The sequence below is a fragment of the Palaemon carinicauda genome, chromosome 38 (genome assembly GCF_036898095.1).
Source record: "Palaemon carinicauda isolate YSFRI2023 chromosome 38, ASM3689809v2, whole genome shotgun sequence".
Classification (NCBI taxonomy): domain Eukaryota; kingdom Metazoa; phylum Arthropoda; class Malacostraca; order Decapoda; family Palaemonidae; genus Palaemon; species Palaemon carinicauda.
The window spans coordinates 43,807,479-43,829,643 of record NC_090762.1 but is presented as its reverse complement, the minus strand read 5'-3'; the positions used below and the strand labels follow the sequence as shown (position 1 = coordinate 43,829,643).

At 39.4% G+C, this 22,165-nt stretch overlaps 1 protein-coding gene across 1 annotated transcript in view; it reads right to left on the bottom strand.

Moving 5' to 3' along the window:
* Positions 1-22,165, bottom strand: part of LOC137630593 (dynein axonemal heavy chain 5-like) — a 429,728-nt gene that overhangs the window by 195,198 nt on the left and 212,365 nt on the right. The window contains exons 31-33 of the mRNA XM_068362169.1: positions 20,994-21,192; positions 20,555-20,697; positions 14,522-14,656 (exon numbers count right to left, since the gene is read on the bottom strand). Coding sequence (XP_068218270.1) covers positions 14,522-14,656; positions 20,555-20,697; positions 20,994-21,192 — 477 coding nt within the window. The remainder of the gene's footprint in view (positions 1-14,521; positions 14,657-20,554; positions 20,698-20,993; positions 21,193-22,165) is intronic.

The following is a 22,165-nucleotide window of genomic DNA, read 5'->3' as shown; positions in this document are numbered from 1 at the left end:
TCTTCAATCTAATTTGAAAAAGTTACTTCGTAAGAAAGGTTCCTTACAGTTGGTGGATAACTGCATAAAGGAACAATTAAATATGGGAATTATTGAACCAATTTTTGACTTGGATGTATTTAAGGCTGAATACCCTAACTATTCATTCTTACCTCATATGCCAGTTTTTAAACCAGAAAGGGAAACTACGAAATGTCGCATAGTGTTTCTTTCTAATTTGCAGGAATCCTATAAGAAACTGTCATTGTCACATAATCAATGTATGTATGCTGGGCCTAACCTAAATCAAAAGCTTTCATCTGCATTTCTTAATATTAGGTTTGATGAAAAAATTTTAATTTTTGATTTGAAAAAAGCTTTCAATATGTTGGCTTTAAGTGAAATTGATCAGTCTAGACTATTGTTCTTTTGGTTTCGGAATGTTAGCGCAGGTGATTACACTCCCGTTGCTTATAAAAATGTCAGGCTTTCATTTGGACTTCGGTGTAGCCCATTTCTTTTGATGACTTCATTGTATTATATGTTAATTTTAACTTCCAGTAATGATTCAAGGATTGATGAACTGAAGAAACTTATTTATGCCTTAATATATATGGATAATGGTGCTATTACCATGAACAGCTCTGATGACCTAAGGTGGGCCTATAAGCAGTTGTATGACATATTCAGACCCTTTAAATTTGAAACTCAGCAGCTGATAACCAATGATATTGATCTGCAGTCTGACATAGATCAGTCAGTTCTTACTCCTGAAGTCAATAAATTGTTTGGGCTTGAATGGAACAGACTTTCGGATGATATTTTCACTAGGCCAATTAACCTTGACCCAGGAGCTAACACTAAAAGATTAATTCTTAGGTCCATTGCCTCCCAGTTTGACATTTTTGGTTTCAACTTGCCTTTATTTAACCGATGTAGGCTTTATATGCATAATTTGCAGTGTCAAAAGGGTTTGAATTGGGATCAGACTCTTAACAGTCAACAGCTCAAAGACTGGAGGAATATCTGTAGGCAATGTAATTCATCGCCCCCTCTCAAAGTAACTCGGTTTGTGGGTCGAAGGGATGGTGAGTATAATATAATTGTTTTTACTGATGCCAGTTGTGACATATATGGGTGTGTCATTTATCTACTGAATGTTGAGTCTGGCAAACTTACCTTTGTTAATGCTAAAAATCGGTTGGTTAATACCCAATTGAAAGGTAAATCCATACCATCTTTAGAGATCCACGCCATTAATTTAGGAGTTGAGCAATCTATTGATCTTTATTTGGATCTTGCTGGTCCCAGTTGCATAAAACCTATAAAGGTGACAAAGATTTGTCTTTTTTCAGATTCTTCTTGTGCCCTGCAATGGTTAATAAGTTCTCTTCAACTTAAGAAAATGAACCAATGTTCTACTTTTGTAATGAACAGAATCTATAGCATACAAAAACTTTGTGAAACATATCCTGTTCAATTTGGGTTTATTAATGGCAAGGAAAATCCTGCAGATATGGTAACCAGGTGCACGTCATATAAATTGTTGATGAAATCTTGTTTTCTTTCAGGCCCGGACCTGACTAATATTCGGGCACCTGACATGCAGTTCACTATTCCTAAAGAGGGTTATCTTTCAGGAAATTACTTGAATATTTCTAATGTTCCTTTAGTTAAGAGAGAATGCTTGGTTAATATTTCAGATTTTTCCGATTTCAGAAGACTGGTTTTGCTGTACCGTCGGTGTATAATATGCATATACAAATGGAAAGCTAAAGTGAGAAGGGAAGTTAAGGTACAAGAAAAGAATTTTTTCTCTTTAGCTCTTGTCCATTTGATTTTGAATGATCAACAAAATCACTTTGCTGATGTTTTAGAACATTTTTCCAAAGGTTTTTCTGCAGTAAAGGATATACCAGGTATAGTTTCTCAGTTGAATGTGTTTGTTGATAACGATGGCATTTTGAGAGTGAAGAGCAAATTTAAGAATGAGAAAAAATGTCCTATTCTATTATCTAGGGACAGCCATTTAACCAAGTTAATTATACTTGATATTCATCATAAATTAGCTCATTCTGGGTGCTATGCTGTTCTTGCTGAACTCAGAAGACACTATTTTATTCCTAGAAATTTTTCTTTGGTAAAAAAGATTTTGAGGCAATGTGTTCACTGCAAAAGATTTAACGCAAGACCTGTTAATTTAAATCGAAATTGTTACAGGGAATTCAGGGAAGACCCACCAGCTGTACCTTTCGGCAATATTTTCATTGATTATATTGGTCCTTTTACAGTTAAGCTGGAGAAAGAAAATGTTAAGGTATGGCTATTATGTTTTACTTGCACTTGGTCTCGTGCAGTTAATTTGAAAATTTGCAGAACACTTAGTGTGCCTGATTTTCTTAGGGCATTTTCTATTCATTGCTTCGAATTTGGCATTCCACAGTTGTGCATTAGTGACCTAGGGTCACAAATAGTTGCAGGAGCTAATGTTATAACTTCATTTTTGAATGATCCCCACACTCAATTGTATTTTGAGGAGAGAGGTGTTAAACCTTTGACTTTTCAACAGTATTTTAAAGGGTGTAGTCAGTTAGGCTCCATGGTCGAGGTTTGTGTCAAGTTAACAAAGAGGCTTTTATATGGGTCCATCAAGAACAATATTCTTTCTTTCTTTGATTTTGAGTTTACTGTATGTCAAGTTGTCCACTTGGTAAACAAACGGCCAATATCTTTTAAAGAGGCTCTTAGGGATAGTGCAGCGGAAGACCTTCCTGAACCAATAACTCCCGAAATGTTAATAAGAGGGTATGAGCTTTCTTCCCTCAATATCATTCCAGATTTATCACCTTTACCTGAGGATAAAGAATTTGTTCCTTGTAGAACTACTAATGAATTTGAACAGTTGTCTAAAATTAGGAGTAAACTTTTAGATATTTACCATCATGAGTTTTTGCAAACCCTTTTAAGCCAGGCGGTTGATAGAAAGGGTAGATATCTCCCTGTAACTCATCATCCTCTAAAACCAGGTGACATTGTTTTAATTAAGGAAGATAATACGAAGATTAACAACTATCCTCTAGGTCGAATAAAGGAAACTTTCACAAATGATATTGGGGAAACTACACATGCAAAAGTTTTCAAAGGCCGTACCAGACAAGTTTGTAAACTCCATGTTAATAATCTGATACCTTATCTTTCTTTACATGATGATGTGGACTTTAAGCCAAATAATTTGCACAACATTGACAAATTATCACCAGCTTCTGAGAGGCCTAAAAGAAAGGCTGCTGTGGAAAGCCGGAGGAAAACATCTGAAATGTTGAATTTATAAAATGATAAATTTAAATTTGTATGTAGTGTAAATAATTTATTTGGTAAATCCAAAAAATCTTTTTGGATTCGTTCCCCTGCAGTGTACTGAAATTCCAAATGGAATTTGTATTTTCTTTTTTATTATATATTATATTTTGTTTTATATTATATTTTGTTTAAAGTAGCATGGTCACTGGAAGGCAGTTAGCTTAGTTTCAAGCATTTAACTACCCCCTTGGTTGTTAACAGCTCACTGCCTTCCTGCGGCCGTTTCTGGTTTTAACCTAACCAGCCACTAATGCTTTGCTTTCTTCCTGAGGTTGACGGAAACTTTAAGATAGTTACGAAGGAGCATTCCATCGCTAAGGGTCTTGTAACTCGAGCTCCTATTCTTGATATAAGAAAACACTTTGTACAGCTACCCAGTTAACGTGACAAGAACATTTTCTACATGTCCTTTGAAGTGACGAAGAGTATTATCGCCATGTAAACTTCTGTGTAATCCTGACCAGGAAGAAGCTTTCTTTCATCGCAACCCATCTCTACACGTACTTCGCCTTCGTCCCAGGATGATATCGGTGGGTCTGTAAAACTCAGGGGGAGTTTTTTTTTATGTCAATCCGAAATCATTTAGAGGGATAATGCCATCCCATTTAAATTTGACTTCCAATTATCATCGCTTACTTTTTTCAATGTTATATTATTTCATACCTTTCAATTTAGTAACGAGTTCGTACCCTTTTCAGTTTTGTAACGACTTCATACCCTTTAAAGGGATATCATAAATTGTACTTCGTGGATTCCAGTTTGGACTATGGGTTTATATTTATTTACATAAGATTTCCAAGGTATGCAACTTGCCAAGTGTTATAACGTGCTTCACATAATAATTTGATTTTTATATTTATTTTTATGATCGTTGTGTTGTATGTAATTAGACATTTGGTAATATTTAAGGTATTTGGAAGAAGCTGAATTACTGCGGTTCCCCCTTGCTTCACGATGGTCAACTTTGTGTATTAGCTGCCGCATCAGCAACTGGATGAATTAGGATATTTATCAAATACAATAAATTACTTAATTTTTTTCACATTTTAATTATCCTTATTTAATTCCTGGTGTTTGTAAATTAAAATTCAGCGTACTAGTGAGACAAACTGCTCCAGGGATGAGAGAGTCCCTACGAGACTGTTCCAACTCCTGACTGAACAAACGTTTTCTTTTCAGCATTAGTTGGACTTCGAGCAGGGCTTGTTCTATTCGGTGGCAGACGGAAAAGCCCGAAAAAACTGGACTGCGAATCTCCATCCCCAAATATAGAATAATCTGGGATGGGATCAGTTGGGACTTTTAGGTTGACCAAAAGTCCCAACTCCCTGGCCAGACTCAACGTCCAATGTAGATCCTGCAGACAGCGAAGACTGGACGATGCTCTGAGAAGCCAGTCGTCCAAGTACAGGGAGGCTCGGATCCCCGATAGATGGAGGGATTTTGCCACATTCCTCATGAGCCTCGTAAACACGAGAGGAGCAGGACTGAGGCCAAAGCACAGGGCTCGAAACTGGTACCCCACATTCCTGTAAACAAACCTCAGAAACGGTTGGGAATCCGGGTGTATAGGAATATGGAAGTATGCATCCTGAAGGTTGAGAGAGACCATCCAGTCGTCTTCCATTAATGCTGTCAAGACAGCCTGGTAGACTTCATCGTGAAGTTTGTCTTGACAATGAACACATTGAGCGCACTTGCCTCTTACGTACTTCTGCAGTGAACGTGGCTGCCAGATCATTGGAGCCATCCCTGAGGGACTTGTTCCTGCAGAGAACGTGGCTGTCAGATCATTGGAGCCATCCCTGAAAACCTTGTTTATGCATGACAAAATTGTACAGCAAAACTTCAAACGCTCGAAAAAAAAAACTCCTAACAGGAGATGGTCTAGCTCTGAAGTCGACCATAAAATCTTGGAGCGTCTCATGGCCAGGCGCCAGGGAGAGTCTATGAGGTTTGAGAAGTCTATCTGGGCAGAGGCAGGAACTCCCAAGCCGACAACTTCTCCCGTGTCATATCAGACTCTCGCTCTATAAGCCAGCTTAAAAGTAGGGAAAGCAAAGGCTGTCTCCCCCAAACTCCTCCTGGTGATAAACCAGTCGCCTAGCAAACGTAAAGCTCTCTTAGAAGAGCGCGAGAGCACTAGCTTATAAAACAAAGGCTTCGAAGTAGCTAGGCCTAGTGTAAACTCTGACGTTTAGGCAAACGAGGAGCAGCAGTTACAAAAAGATCCGGACAAAGATCCTTAAAAATCAGCATGATTTATTTAAAGTCCATAGAGGGCTGAGCAGCTTTAGGCTCCTCTCCATCTGACAGAGTCCTCAAGGGAATATCAGTAGGAGGGGGAACAGCAACTTCCTCATCTGAAGGAATCTTGTCCGACAATAGCCGAGTCTCAAGCAAGGGAGAGACCTGCCGTGGTGGCAATGCTTGACAAACAGAGTCCACACGCAAAGGAGCAACAGTAGAAGTCAAGGACGCTATGTCATGTAACTGCTTAAAGGACTGACCAGCAACAACCAACAGGTGCGGGAGGACGCTCGACGTCAACTCGAGACTGCCTTGACTGCCTAGACTGAGCAGTCAAAATAACTCTTGACTGCGGTGCTTGACGCTCAACGTCAAAACAAGTCAACTTCGCTGGTTGGCGAACGTCCTGAACGTCAACAAGAGCATGCGGCAGCGGCTGAACGTCCACAAGCGACTGAAAGTCAACACTGGACTGTATCGAGTGAGGCTCTACAAAACGTGACTGACGTGACTTTGTAACGTCAACGTCAACAGGACGAGCAAAGGTTCGTTTGGGCGGCTGACGGCCAGGATCTCGATCAGCTATGCGGCGAGGACCATCGTAAACCTGCTCAGCAGAATAGTCCTCCATAAGAGAGGCAAGCTTATTCTGCATGTCTTGCCGTACAACCCATTTAGGATCAACAGGAATGGTTGCGGTAAGAGACGAGGGTAACGTCTGTGACTGCAAAACCTTGCCTACAAAAAGACTCTCGGAGCCTGTGTTACGCTTTTGTTTAGGCGGCGAGCAGTCTTCCGATGACTGCATAGGGTCAGAGCTGTCCTAATAGTTAAAACCAGGACGCTGGACCTGTCCTGAAAGGACTGACTTTCGCTTAAAGGGCCTCGAAACCTTGTTCCACGGTTTCTTATGCGAAAAGCCTTCGGATGACGAGGAGAAAAACGTCTCGCTCGTCTTATGGTAGGGGCGGTGTTGATGAGACACGCCTGAAACCATAGAGGGAACGTCTGTTCGCTGATCAAGTCCTCTCGAACCCATAAGTCGTACGACATTACTTCTCCCCTGGGCTTGGGAGCTTGCAAGAGGTCTCGGACTAGGCGAACGACAGGCACGAACAGACGAACCCTCGGTCGCAACACTGATAACACTTTGCGCAATTATCACTTTATCACTACGATTTTCTGTTTTGCACTTATTTCACTGAAATCGAATTTTTTAAACAACTCACATTAGGTATGAATAAAACTGATTTCTACCTGAAGCACGCAATTCTACCCTCATCAAAAGGTTATAATTGCGAAATCAGTCGTATAATGTAAGCACATTAATACAAGCAAAAAACAGTAAACATATTTTAAGATAAAAAGATCAGTGGCTGGGAAGGAGACTAAACACTAGTTCATTCAAAACTGCGTTTTCAATCTCTCACCATACAGTGCCTTGGGACGAGAATAAAAACTAAAAACGTTTTATCCTTACTCCCCGTACAGAGACTAGGGACGAGAGTAACTCGAGAACAACGTTACTCGCTTGGGACGAGAATAAAGATCGGAACGTTCTCTCTCCTCTCTCTCTCTCCGTCTCTATCTCTCTCTCTCTTGATTTCGCACCGAAGAGAAGAGCCCACTTACCTTTCGTCAATAAACAGGTTATTTGACCAAAGGAAAAAACTGAAAGGTTTTTCAATTAAAAAGTTCCTTTAAAATAGTATTTAAAACATTTAAGCTTTGAAAGAAGAATGAACAAAACGTCAGAATCGATTTACTCTTTCTGCAAAGTGAAACCGTGATACTCTCTCTCTCTATCGTAACAATAGAGCGCAAACTGCGTAGCATAAATAAACTAAACGTTAGTTCATCTTTGAAACAGTACGAAGACTATTCAAAGAAAATCTTTCATAAAATATCTACTAAAAAATATTCATTTAATAAGTTTTAAATCATTTGCTCTGTAAAAGTTATTTACGATTGAAAGGGCTCAACGTTGTTTAACTTCGGTTTCCAAGTTAGGACTGCCTACTCTCAGGAAAGGTCGCATATAAACAAATCATTAAAATTTATCTTGATGTTTATTATAAATGGAAAGCTAATCGAAGAGGCCTAATAAAGGCGGTTGAGATATAAAATATATAGAGGAAAATCTATAATTAATTTATAACGTGATAAGATAATTGCTAAAAGCCTAAAACACACTTCCGTACTAAGGGAAGGGTCGGTCATTTAAAAGACAAAGAAAGTCCAAAAAACAATCCAAGTCATCAAAAATTAAATCTATCCAAAAACGAGTTCAAGATTTAAGTTGAAGATAAAACACCTGCACTGCGAAAGCTCAAACCAAAAGGAAGTACTTAACCAAATATGTTGAGAAAAATGATATTTTAATTATAAAATAAATTTTTGAATATACTTACCCGGTGAATATATAATAGCTGCTACTCAGCGGCTCGACAGAAAACATACTCAAAAAACTCGCGAGCGATCGCTATGAAGGTTGCGGGTGTGCCCACCAGCGCCAACTACCGGCCAGATACCACTCTTGCATGTAAACAAACCCTTCAATTCTTCTCGTCCAGCTGCGTCTCTATTGGGGAGGAAGGGAGGGCCTTTAATTTATATATTCACCGGGTAAGTATATTCAAAAATTTATTTTATAATTAAAATATCATTTTTAAATATTTAACTTAGCCGGTGAATATATAATAGCTGATTCACACCCAAGGCGGTGGGTAGAGACCAGAGTTAATTAAGTTTACAGCGTATAAGCTAAGAGTTTTTTTTTTTTTTTTTGACAGTTATCAATATAACAAAACCAAAATATATAGGTACCTGGTAAGGAAGCTGGCTTAGACGATTACTCTGCCTTGTAAGTCTGTCTTCCTCACGGAGCCCAGCGATCCTCTTAGGATGCTGAAAGACTCCCAGGAGCTGAAGTATCAAGGGCTGCAACCCATACAACAGGACCTCATCAAACCCCTAATCTGGGCGCTCTCAAGAAGTGACTTTGACCACCCGCCAAATCAACCAGGATGCGAAAGGCTTCTTAGCCTTCCGTACATCCCAAAAAACAATATTAAAAACATTTCAAGAGACAGATTAAAAAGGGTATTGGAATTAGGGTAATGTAGTGGTAGAACCCTCACCCACTACTGCACTCGCTGCAACGAATGGACCCAGTGTGTAGCAGTCCTCGTAAAGAGTCTGGACATCTTTTAAGTAAAATGACGCGAACACTGACTTGCTTCTCCAAAAAGTCGCGTCCATAATACTTTGCAGAGATTTATTTTGCTTGAAGGCCACGGAGGTTGCTATATCTCTAACTTCGTGCGTCTTAACCTTAAGCAAACATCGGTCTTTCTCATTCAAGTGAGAATGAGCTTCTCGTATTAAAAAAATCTGATAAAATATGACAAAGCATTCTTTGACATAGGCAATGAAGGTTTCTTAACTGAGCACCATAATGCCTCAGATTTACCTCGTAATAACTTAGTACGAGCTAAATAGAACTTAAGAGCTCTAACAGGACATAATACTCTTTCCAGTTCGTTGCCTACGATCTCTGATAAGCAAGGAATATCAAAAGATTTAGGCCAAGGACGAGAAGGCAGTTCATTTTTGGCCAGGAAACCAAGTTGAAGTGAACAAGTGGCTTTTTTCTGTAGAAAAGCCGATGTTCTTACTGAAGGCATGAAGTTCACTGACCCTTTTAGCCGAAGCCAAGCACACTAGGAAAAGTGTCTTGAGGGTGAGATCCTTCAGGCAGGCTGAATGTAATGGCTCAAACCTGTCTGACATGAGGCACCTTAGGACCACGTCTAAGTTCCATCCAGGAGTTGCCAAACGACGTTCCTTAGAGGTCTCGAAAGACTTAAGGAGATCTTGGAGATCTTTATTGTTGGAAAGATCTAAGCCTCTATGTCGAAAGACCGAAGCCAACATGCTCCTGTAGCCCTTAATCGTGGGAGCTGAAAGGGAGCGAACCTTTCTCAGATGTAAAAGAAAATCTGCGATTTGGGCTACAGAGGTACTGGACGAGGACACAGATGCTGACTTGCACCAGTCTCGAAAGACTTCCCACTTCGACTGGTATACTCTAATGGTAGAAGCTCTCCTAACTCTTGCAATCGCACTGGCTGCGTCCTTCGAAAAGCCTCGAGCTCTTGAGAGTCTTTCGATAGTCTGAAGGAAGTCAGACGAAGAGCGGGGAGGCTTTGATGGACATTCTTTACGCGGGGCTGACGTAACAGATCTACCCTTAGAGGAAGACTTCTTGGAAAGTCTACCAGCCATTGAAGTACCTCGGTGAACCACTCTCTCGCGGGCCAGAGGGTAGCAACCAACGTCAACCTTGTCCCTTCGTGAGAGGCGAACTTCTGCAGTACCTTGTTGACTATCTTGAATGGTGGGAATGCATATAAGTCCAGAAAAGACCAATCCAGTAGAAACGCGTCTATGTAGATTGCTTCTGTATCTAGGACTGGAGAGCAATAGATTGGTAACCTTTTGGTCAACGAGGAGGCAAAGAGGTCTATGGTGGGTTGACCCCAAGTAGCCCAAAGACTCTTGCCCACGTCCTTGTGGAGGGTCCATTCCGTGGGTATCACCTGACCCCTCCGACTGAGACAGTCTGCCAAGACATTCAAGTCCCCCTGGATGAATCTCGTCAACGGGGAGATGCCTCGAATTCTTGACCATAAGAGAAGGTCCCTTGCGATCTCGAGCAGCGTGAAGGAGTGTGTGCCTCCTTGCTTGGAGATGTACGCCAAAGCTGTGGTGTGTCTGAGTTGACCTCTACCACTTAGTTTCGAAGAAGCTTTCGAATATCATCAAGGCCAAGTGGACTGCTAATAGCTCCTTGCCGTTGATGTGCATGCTCTTCTGACTTGAGGTCCACAGACCCGAGCATTCCCGACCATCCAGGGTCGCAACCCCAACCCAAATCCGACGCGTCGGAGAACAACGCGTGGTTTGGGTTCTTGACTGCTAGGGATAGTCCCTCTCTCAGACTGATATTGCTGTCCCACCATTTAGGGCATGCCTTCACTGGTTCGGAGGCTGGGAATGATACCGTCTCTAACGTCTTGTCCTAGTTCTAGTGAGAGGCTAGATGGAACCGGAGAGGCAGAAGGTGTAGTCTCCCTAGTGAGACAAACTGCTCCAGGGATGATAGAGTCCCTACGAGACTGTTCCAACTCCTGACTGAACAAACGTTATCTTTTCAGCATTAGTTGGACTTCGAGCAGGGCTTGTTCTAATCGGTGGCAGACGGAAAAGCCCGAAAAAAAAAACTGGACTGCGAATCTCCATCCCCAAATATAGAATAATCTGGGATGGGATCAGTAGGTACTTTTAGGTTGACCAAAAGTCCCAACTCCCTGGCCAGACTCAACGTCCAATGTAGATCCTGCAGACAGCGAAGACTGGACGATGCTCTGAGAAGCCAGTCGTCCAAGTACAGGGAGGCTCGGATCCTCGATAGATGGAGGGATTTTGCCACATTCCTCATGAGCCTTGTAAACACGAGAGGAGCCGGACTGAGGCCAAAGCACAGGGCTCGAAACTGGTACCCCACATTCCTGTAAACAAACCTCAGAAACGATTGGGAATCCGGGTGTATAGGAATGTGGAAGTATGCCTCCTGAAGGTTGAGAGAGACCATCCAGCCGCCTTGCATTAATGCTGTCAAGACAGCCTGGTAGACTTCATCGTGAAGTTTGTCTTGACAATGAACACATTGAGCGCACTTGCCTCTTACGTACTCCTGCAGTGAACATGGCTGCCAGATCATTGGAGCCATCCCTGAGGAACTTGTTCCTGCAGAGAACTTGGCTGTCAGATCATTGGAGCCATCCCAGAAAGCCTTGTTTATGCATGACATAATTGTACAGCAAAACTTCAAACGCTCGAAAAAAGACTCCTGACAGGAGATGGTCTAGCTCTGAAGTCGACCATAAAATCTAGGAGCGTCTCATGGCCAGGTGCCAGGGAGAGTCTATGAGTGTCATATCAGACTCTCGCTCTATAAGCCAGCTTAAAAGTAGGGAAAGCAAAGGCTGTCTCCCCCAAACTCCTCCTGGTGATAAACCAGTCGCCTAGCAAACGTAAAGCTCTCTTAGAAGAGCTAGAGAGCACTAGCTTATAAAAACAACGGCTTCGAAGTAGCTAGGCCTAGTGTAAACTCTGACGTTTAGGCGAACGAGGAGCAGCAGTTACAAAAAGATCCGGACAAAGATCCTTAAAAATCAGTATGAATTATTTAAAGTCCATAGAGAGCTAAGCAGCTTTAGGCTCCTCTCCATCTGACAGAGTCCTCAAGGGAATATCAGTAGGAGGGGGAACAGCAACTTCCTCATCTGAAGGAATCTTGTCCGACAATAGCCGAATCTCAAGCAAGGGAGAGACCTGCCGTGGTGGCAATGCTTGACAAGCAGAGTCCACACGCACTGGTGCATTAGTAGCGGACCAGGACGCAACGTCATGTAACTGCTTAACAGTGTGTGAACTGTCAACAACAACAGGTGCGGTAGGACGCTGGGCGTCCACTCGAGACTGTTTTGACTGCCTAGTCTGAGCAGCCAAAACAACTCTAGACTGCGGTAGTTGACGCTCAGCGTCAAAACAAGTCAACTCCGCTGGTTGGCGAACGTCCTGAACGTCAACAGGAGCATTAGGAAGCAGCCTAACGTCCAAATGCGGCTGAAAGCCAACACGTGACCGCATCGAGTGAGGCTCTACATATCATGACTGACGTGACTTAGCTACGCCAACGTCAACAGGATGCACTAAGGTTCGTTTGGGCGGCTGAAGGCCAGGATCTCGATGAGATAAACGGCTAGGATCAACGTGATCCTTATCGGCAGAATAGTCTTCCATAAGAGAGGCAAGCTTATTCCGCATGTCTTGCCGTAAAACTCATTTAGGAACAACGGGAATGGTTGCGGTAAGAGACGAGGGTAACGTCTGTGACTGCAAAACCTTGCCTACAAAAAGACTCTCGGAGCCTGTGTTACGTTTTTGTTTAGGCGAACGACAGGCACGAACAGACGAACCCTCGGTCGCAACACTGATAACACTTTGCGCAATATCACTTTATCACTACGATTTTCTGTTTTGCACTTATTTCACTGAAATCGAATTTTTTAACAATTCACATTAGGTATGAATAAAACTGATTTCTACCTGAAGCACGCAATTCTACCCTCATCAAAAGGTTATAATTGCGAAATCAGTCGTATAATGTAAGCACATTAATACAAGCAAAAAACAGTAAACATATTTTAAGATAAAAAGATCAGTGGCTGGGGAAGAGACTAAACACTAGTTCATTCAAAACTACGTTTTCAATCTCTCACCGTACAGTGCCTTGGGACGAGAATAAAAACTAAAAACGTTTTATCCTTTCTCCCCGTACAGAGACTAGGGACGAGAGTAACTCGAGAACAACGTTACTCGCTTGGGACGAGAATAAAGATCGGAACGTTCTCTCTCCTCTCTCTCTCTCTCCGTCTCTATCTCTCTCTCTCTCTCTCTCTCTCTCTTGATTTCGCACCGAAGAGAAGAGCCCACTTACGTTTCGTCAAAAAACAGGTTATTTGACCAAAGGAAAAAACTGAAAGGTTTTTCAATTAAAAAGTTCCTTTAACATAGAATTTAAAACATTTAAGCTTTGAAAGAAGAATGAACAAAACGTCAGAATCGATTTACTCTTTCTGCAAAGTGAAACCGTGATACTCTCTCTCTCTATCGTAACGATAGAGCGCAAACTGCGTAGCATAAATAAACTAAACGTTAGTTCATCTTTGAAACAGTACGAAGACTATTCAAAGAAAATCTTTCATAAAATATCTACTAAAAAATATTCATTTAATAAGTTTTAAATCATTAGCTCTGTAAAAGTTATTTACGATTGAAAGGGCTCAACGTTGTTTAACTTCGGTTTCCAAGTTAGGACCGCCTACTCTCAGGAAAGGTCGCATATAAACAAATCATTAAAATTTATCTTGATGTTTATTATAAATGGAAAGCTAATCGAAGAGGCCTAATATAGGCGGGTGAGATATAAAAAAAAAAAAAAAAAAAAAAATAGAGGAAAATCTATATTAATTTATAACGTGATAAGATAATTGCTGAAAGCCTAAAACACACTTCCGTACTAAGGGAAGGGTCGGCCATTTAAAAGTCAAAGGAAGTCCAAAAAACAACCCAAAGTCATCAAAAATTAAATCTATCCAAAAACGAGTTCAAGATTTAAGTTGAAGATAAAACACCTGCACTGCGAAAGCTCAAACCAAAAAGAAGTACTTCACCAAATAAAACACCTGCACTGCGAAAGCTCAAACCAAAAAGAAGTACTTCACCAAATATGTTGAGAAAACTCCAGATTCTACAGCGAGTAATGATACGTCTTGTCGTCAACGTCGACAGAGAAGAATTGAAGGGTTTGTTTACATGCAAGAGTGGTATCTGGCCGGTAGTTGGCGCTGGTGGGCACACCCGCAACCTTCATAGCGATCGCTCGCGAGTTTTTTGAGTATGTTTTCTGTCGAGCCGCTGAGTAGCAGCTATTATATATTCACCGGCTAAGTTAAATATTTAAAACTCCAGGTTATACAGCGAGTATTGATACGTCTTGTCGTTAAGGCCGACAGAGAAAAAATTGGGTCTGTTTACATGTATATGCGGTATCTGGCCGATAGTTGGCGCTGGTGGGCACACCCGCAACCTTCATAGCGATCGCTCGCGAGTTTTTGTGTGTGTTTTCTGTCAAGCCGCTGGAGCAGCAGCTATTATATATTCACCGGCTAAGTTAAATATTTAAAAAGTATATTTAATAAAATAGGAAACTACTAATACCATCATCGTAATAAAATGTGTTGAATTTATACCAAAATATGAATAACAATTTATATTTCTAATTTAGGTTCACCACACATACCTGAAAGTAGAGGGACGTAGAGGCTGAAGAGAAATTGAAATTGCGACACAGGTGTTCTTCAGCATTATATTTCTTCATGTAAGCATTGATGGTTACTGTTTTGGCCGAACCAGGCTCTCCAATGATTAGAACCGCCTAAAATATACAGAACTTTTTACTTATAGAGGACAGAAGCAATCTCAAGTGCAGTGGAAAATTTCCCAAAGCATGTAAATAAAGCAGAGATCAATCAAACAGAGACCTACTGACGTTATCTTGCCCTGATCCAATGGGAAAAACCATGAGGGACCAAAATGTAGCAAAGTATTTCAATCCTAATCAAACAAATATGTAAGAATACCCTAACGTACCTTAAAACATAGAAGCAAAATAAGAATACCAAAGCTAACAAGAGAGGGAACAGCTTTAAATATTGATGGATTAATGCAACAACACTATTTGGCATCTAATTTTTAATATATTTTCTTCCAATAGTGGAGGTTCTTATGTAATTTCATGGGAATTTTCTGTTTACTTTTGGAAACCATTATAATTTCTATCTTTGACCATAACCATTGACAAAAAATGTTGATGCATTTTTTGGATTGAAAATATGATTCTGGTACGATTTTGAAGATTTTTGTTATTATCGCCAAAACAAAACATTTTTTTCAAAAGTGTAACGAACACTAATAATATGGGTATTAAATAAAAGATAATGAACATAATAACCCAAATATACCAATTATTTAGCAATATGCATGATCTTTCTATGCAATAACTAAAATGAAAGTAAGAAAATGGCACCAAAAGTAAAAAAAAAAACAAATTTTGACACTTGATTATACACAATAATGTTTCATTAAGAATTAATATCAATTAAACTTGAATCAATTGGGAAACCTTGCTTCTTTCAGCCAAAATGTAAAAATGAACACAATCAATCACCCACCAATATATTTACGTCTTTTAATCATTGTAATGAGCATACAATTATGCTATACAAACATAATTTTACTTTGGTTCTAAATTATGTTACAACTAGTTTTGATAAGAGGCTTTATATGGTAACAAACTATTAAATAATGTGCACTAGATTATTTTCATGACAAGTATGTTTAAATTTACTTATACATGTACACTGAAATTGGCTAAATGCTTTCAAAAGTTTCCTAACCAGGTTTTTTTTTTTTTCGATGCAAATAAAACTACGGACTATGCTATTCATAAAAATGAAAATGCTCCCAAAGTATCAGAAATTAAAATGTTAATTAATCTTATGACTATTGACTGCATTATATGTTTACATTATTTGTGTGAACTCAAAAGAAATTTGACAGACAGAGCCAGTCCATGACCTCATTCATGTGATAAAATAAGAATCAACAGTTTGTTGTGCTAAAAATGAAAGCATTCTGATTTGCTGTTTATATGTTTGCTATTATGCAACCATGTAGGAGTCCTATACATAAGGGTTCATTAGGTTTAAACATCATCATCTAATGAATAATCAATCGCCATTCCTCTAATCAGCAATATTCTGGCAATCTTGTGCGTCTGCTCCACATTAACATATTTCTGTGCAGAACATGGAATTTTGTTTCCATGAACACCGTGATGTACATTGCGATTTAGCACAACCACATTCAACGATCAAGAGTGAAGACTGTTTTGAGAATTGGGACCAATTATTTCAATGTTGAGATTCTGAGCATGTTTTAATAAAGTCTAAAAAGTTAACCAAACTGTTGCTGGGGCTGTGACAATGGGTAGAGCAGTTACTTGTGTTAGATCCTGCAACTTTGAAAGCAAAGAGCTGTATGCAATCAAAGTTGGCATTTTGAAAGCAGGATCCAAGTTGTCATCAATCTCTGGCATAACCTTGATAGGAGCCATGCAGTGTCATTGAGTTTGTGGGTCATCAGTACTTCCTCATTTTCATTAACTACAAATGTTTCGTATATGGGACCCTTTGATTTCATATTGGAGGATATTTTGCATTCAAGACATGGTTGACATTTATTATGATAGGTTTTGCTGCTGTCTTAACTCAGTACACTGTGCTTTAGTGTATCGTTCGAGGTGCTGCTGGTATGTCCTCACAAGTCTGAATTATCGATAGCAAAGAATAAGAAACGTCCTTTCTGGAGTGCTGGTGGCATGTATATGTGATCCTCAGTCATTCTTTCTGTGTGTGACTGAGTCGTCTAGCTGATAATTTATACACAAACCAAAGCCGTGCAGTAGATCAATAAGTTGTTTGTTTCGAGTCGACTGACAAAGAGAGATTCCAACAGCCCATTGCAGCCACCATTGTAGATGAGTTGATTGACTGATCTAAAGTTTTCTGGCATCCTGACATCTAAGGTCATTGACGCCGATATCATTTAGTCTATACATAAAAAAAAAGCTTAGAAGTACAGGGGGGTTTTAAAAAAAGTAGGGGTTCTATGAATCAGATTTTTACAGTTAGGCAGATATGCGAGAAATATTTAGCAAAAGGTAAGGAGGTGTATGTTGCGTTTATGGATCTGGAGAAAGCATATGATAGAGTTGATAGGGAAGCAATGTGGAATGTGATGAGATTATATGGAGTTGGTGGAAGGTTGTTGCAAGCAGTGAAAAGTTTCTACAAAGGTAGTAAAGCATGTGTTAGAATAGGAAATGAAGTGAGCGATTGGTTTCCAGTGAGAGTGGGGCTGAGCCAGGGATGTGTGATGTTGCCGTGGTTGTTTAACTTGTATGTTGATAGAGTGGTGAGAGAGGTGAATGCTAGAGTGCTTGGACGAGGATTAAAACTGGTAGACGAGAATGATCATGAATGGGAGGTAAATTAGTTGTTGTTTGTGGATGATACTGTACTGGTTGCAGACACAGAAGAGAAGCTTGACCGACTAGTGACAAAATTTGGAAGGGTGTGTGAGAGAAGGAAGTTGAGAGTTAATGTGGGTAACAGTAATGTTATGAGATGTACGAGAAGGGAAGGTGGTGCAAGGTTGAATGTCATGTTGAATGGAGAGTTACTTGAGGAGGTGGATTAGTTTAAGTACTTGGGGTCTGTTGTTGCAGCAAATGGTGGAGTGGAAGCAGATGTACGTCAGAGAGTAAATGAAGGTTGCAAAGTGTTGGGGGCAGTTAAGGGAGTAGTAAAAAATAGAGGGTTGGGCATGAATGTAGAGAGTTCTATATGAGAAAGTGATTGTACCAACTGTGATGTATGGATCGGAGTTGTGGGGAATGAAAGTGATGGAGAGACAGAAATTGAATGTGTTTGAGATGAAGTGTCTAAGGAGTATGGCTGGTGTATCTTGAGTAGATAGGGTTAGGAACGAAGTGGTGAGAGTGAGAACGGGTGTAAGAAATGAGTTAGCAGCTAGAGTGGATATGAATGTGTTGAGGTGGTTTGGCTATGTTGAGAGAATGGAAAATGGCTGTCTGCTAAAGAAGGTGATGAATGCAAGAGTTGATGGGAGAAGTACAAGAGGAAGGCCAAGGTTTGGGTGGATGGATGGAGTGAAGAAAGCTCTAGGTGATAGGAGGATAGATGTGAGAGGCAAGAGAGCGTGCTAGAAATAGGAATGAAAGGCGAGCGATTGTGACGCAGTTCCGGTAGGCCCTGCTGCTTCCTCCGGTGCCTTAGATGACCGCGGAGGTAGCAGCAGTAGGGAAGTCAGCCTTATGAAGCTTCATCTGTGGTGGATAACGGGGGAGGGTGGGCTGTGGCACCCTAGCAGTACCAGCTGAACTCGGTTTAGTCCCTTGTCAGGCTGGGAGGTACGTAGAGAGTAGAGGTCCCCTTTTTGTTTTGTTTCATTTGTTGATGTCGGCTAACCCCCAAAATTGGGGGAAGTGCCTTGGCATATGTATGTATGTATAAAAAAAATAAAAGAATATTCAATTAAAACCATAAAAGTTGAATGTCATTATAAAAATTAAATAGTTTTCAGAAGACCTGCTTCTGAAATAAATCTAAAAATGCCACTTGCATAGTAGGACATGTCATGTCCAAGAATCTTAGCAAGGATGAACCTGCCACCCTCACTTTGAGCCTTAAACAAATATCTATTCCATCTTAAAATGTGCAACTTCTGCCAAATGGTTGTACCTCACTTTTTTATCACATCTGAATGAATATGTGATAAATTCTGCAGTCCAGAAAAGGTGCTGATGCATTTCACATTCTCGGTATCTATTGTGACATTGCCCTACAATGAGCCATCTGAGGAAAGAGAACACTTGCTGAGACACATGTGGATATGTGTCATTGAATGTCCCAGTAAATTTTCATAGTTCCTTAGTTGCATCTGCAATATCCTTGTGAAATAACCTTGCACATCTAACTAGAGCAGCTACTTCGTTTGATAGATTGTCTAGTACAGTATTTCCAAATATTGACGTACTGTATCCTCCTTGTAGGTTTTCAGAAAAAAATCTCTCCAACTATGTTGCCTTGCTGAAATCCACCTGTTCTACTTGTTCTCTAATTTTGGTTTTTAGATGTTTCCAAGAGCAAGTAATCGAAACACAATTTTCTGTCTGGTTTTTTATGTATGTTATATCCGGTGAAGTCATACAGAGAATAGAACCATCTTGTAGCAGGGTTTTCAAGAGGTAAAATAATTTAAACTTTCTCTGCCACAGACTTTAGATTCCTTTTGCGACTTGTTTAGAACACAGTCAACATTATACACCCAACAGCTCATGTGATACTTTGCAGCAATCTCGTTGGTGTCATCTTGATTTAGGGCATTACTCAAACATTCTTTCAGAGCATAAGACCAACATATTTCAATAGCATGTAAGAGCTTGGTCCCACAGTTTGCTGACTGTATTTCATGTAATGCTCCAAGTGACTTGTCTTTCTAACAGAGAAAACACGGTGTTTTAACAAAAGATACACAGGAAGATCTGGTAAAGGGCTTTGCTGCATCACTTTTCTCTCCTAAGTCATAACTGGAGCAAGGCATCGCAGCATCTTGTGTTTTTGGATGTCTTTTTGTTTTTAGAAGCAGAATACTTTTTCCTTGGCACAACACTTTTTCATACCTTTGCTTAGCAGCATATTAATGTTGTATGTGATAAGCTTCAAGATAGAATTTTCTGTGCCAACTCCTTTTGTTGGTAATAATAGATGATGCACAAGCTCCATGTAATGTTTCACTGATGATTGGATGGTTGCCATCTCTGTAAGTTGCTCAGGTATGCACTAAGTCTAAGAGTCAAGCAAAAAACTAGCTGCTGGGATTTTAACCAGTAATTCTCGTGACTCTTAGCAAACAATGCATAAAGTTCACTTCAAGATTTTCCAATTCCACTCTAGGGATTTTGGCTGGTTTTTAATTTCTCATGCATATTGATTCACCAGTCACACCTTTGATTTGAAAAGAGAAAAATTACATTGTGAGTAATACATAATCATCACAAGCAATCATTATCTTAAACAGACTAAAATTAATGCAAAAAGGCACACATTACTGCCCTTAAAACAGTATGATGTGTAAACTGGTTTTTGCATGTGCTCTTACAAGTTAGTTGCATTTTGAGAAATGAACCAAAACTTTGAGCTGACCCACTGACCTTAATTTTGAAATTAAAAAAAAAATGCATCATGTCTCATTTTGTTCCAAAAATAATATAGAACAAAAATAGCTATGATGGAAAAAATGATAATTCCCTTAAAGCCCTATTTGCTGATATGACACCCTCCACTTCAAAAACTTTCTTCCATTCAGACAGCATAACTAATTTTTTTTTAAATTAAAACTCAACCTTTTGCATATTTCTCTTTCAAATTAATGTTGACACAGCCATTTCCTTTCAGGTTATCCAATTTGCAAAATAGCCTACTTGAAATTTCTATTATGGTCTAGTCCACATAGTTTTGCTACATTTTGCTGCTCTGTTTTTAATACAGTACTCAGATATAAGAAGTTTTTATGCTAAAAGAGAGAGAGAGAGAGAGAGAGAGAGAGAGAGAGAGAGAGAGAGAGAGAGAGAGAGAGAGAGAGAGAGAGAGAGAGAGAGAGAGAGAGAGAGAGAGAGAGAGAGAATTACCATTCCTTGCTTTGAGATGACATGGATGAGAAAGTCCATTCTGACATTGTCCACATTGGGTACCAAAATGGATGTATAGTCAGGGGTGCCACTGTCAGGATAAACAAATTCAGAAACTCTCGCAGACCAATGTTGCCAATAACCTAAAAAGAATATCCAGTTATTAAATTATACATTTGCTTTTAAAAAATATAACAGAAAAATGGGAAATGAGGCATGCCATCAATCTTTCCAAAATTAAATGTCAGGAGCAATAACACTATGAAACCAAAGTCAAAGGACTTTAGTAAACAATATAACTGGAATCATTTAAGGAAAAACTGTCATCATGAAAATTCTTAGCAATAATGAGAGATATGGTCAAGATTAAAATAATTTTCAGATTTAAAAGTATCCGAGGTAATCACAATTTCTTTGTTCCAATATTTCAGAAACAAACCGTTTTCATCAATTCGGAAGTCGAACATCGATGAAGTTTCACTGGAAGTCTTCGATGGAAGATCGAGTTTTGAGTGCTCATTTCTTATGTATTCCTCTAGCTTAGCCCTGTCAGCTAACTCCAAAAAGGCTCCCAAACTCCATAGCATAGCAAACACAAAGAGTCGCTGGATGTGCTCCGTGACTGGAGCTTGCTGGCTCTGGATATACAAGAGGATAAGCATATAGTCCTATTTCCTTAAATAGCTAAGTAAGCTTGCTGATGATAATGGGTTTCAAGATATAATCTAATTTCCTTCCTATTTCACTAATATCTATACTTTGCACTATCTTCTTACTAAATAACGTTATCATATTTTACATTGAGATTTTATTCCAAATAGTTACCAATATACATCTAATCTATTTCTAAAATATTTCAAAGAAATATTCATAATAGCTTAAAATGGAGGGTCAGTCTTAAGAATATTCCTGTTCTTAAGGAAAACCTAATAAAAATACCTATGCAGGTTTATTTCTATCAAATTTTGTAAAGATCTCACAACCTAAGAAACTAATATTGTTGTCAAACCTTGCAAGGTTAAAGAATCCAGAATATTTCAAGATAATTATCATTCAATCATACCTTTAAATAAAAATGTTTCCTGAAAAGACCACACATCTATCATCTATAAAACCAACCACAATTAAGAACCTGATATTTGGGGATTGGAAGCTGGAATATATGAATATGATCATCTTGTGACCAATTTTAAACCAAGAAATCCCATATATCTGCCCACCAGACTGACCAAGTATTGACTGCTAGGAGGTTAGAACTGCTATTCACCCTTTGTATATCTCATGAAAAACTTTCCATTTTTGTGGTTCTCACTTCCTAACTGATCATGTTTCTGAGCATTTTATCAACAGATAATTGCAAAGCTTCTTAGCTTATACTAAATATATAACTAAACTTTTTCCTGTAACAATAACCATTAATCTTGATAAAAATATTAAGCCTTAATTTTATCACCTTCTACCTTAAAATAAGTTAGGATAATACCTTGTTATCACTTTTAGCAACCTATTCTGGTATTTTTTAAATCTTTCAGTTTTATGCATAACACCATAATTCTGTTCGGGTTTGCAACACATACACCCACGTGCTCTTTTTAAATATGAAGGTGCCAT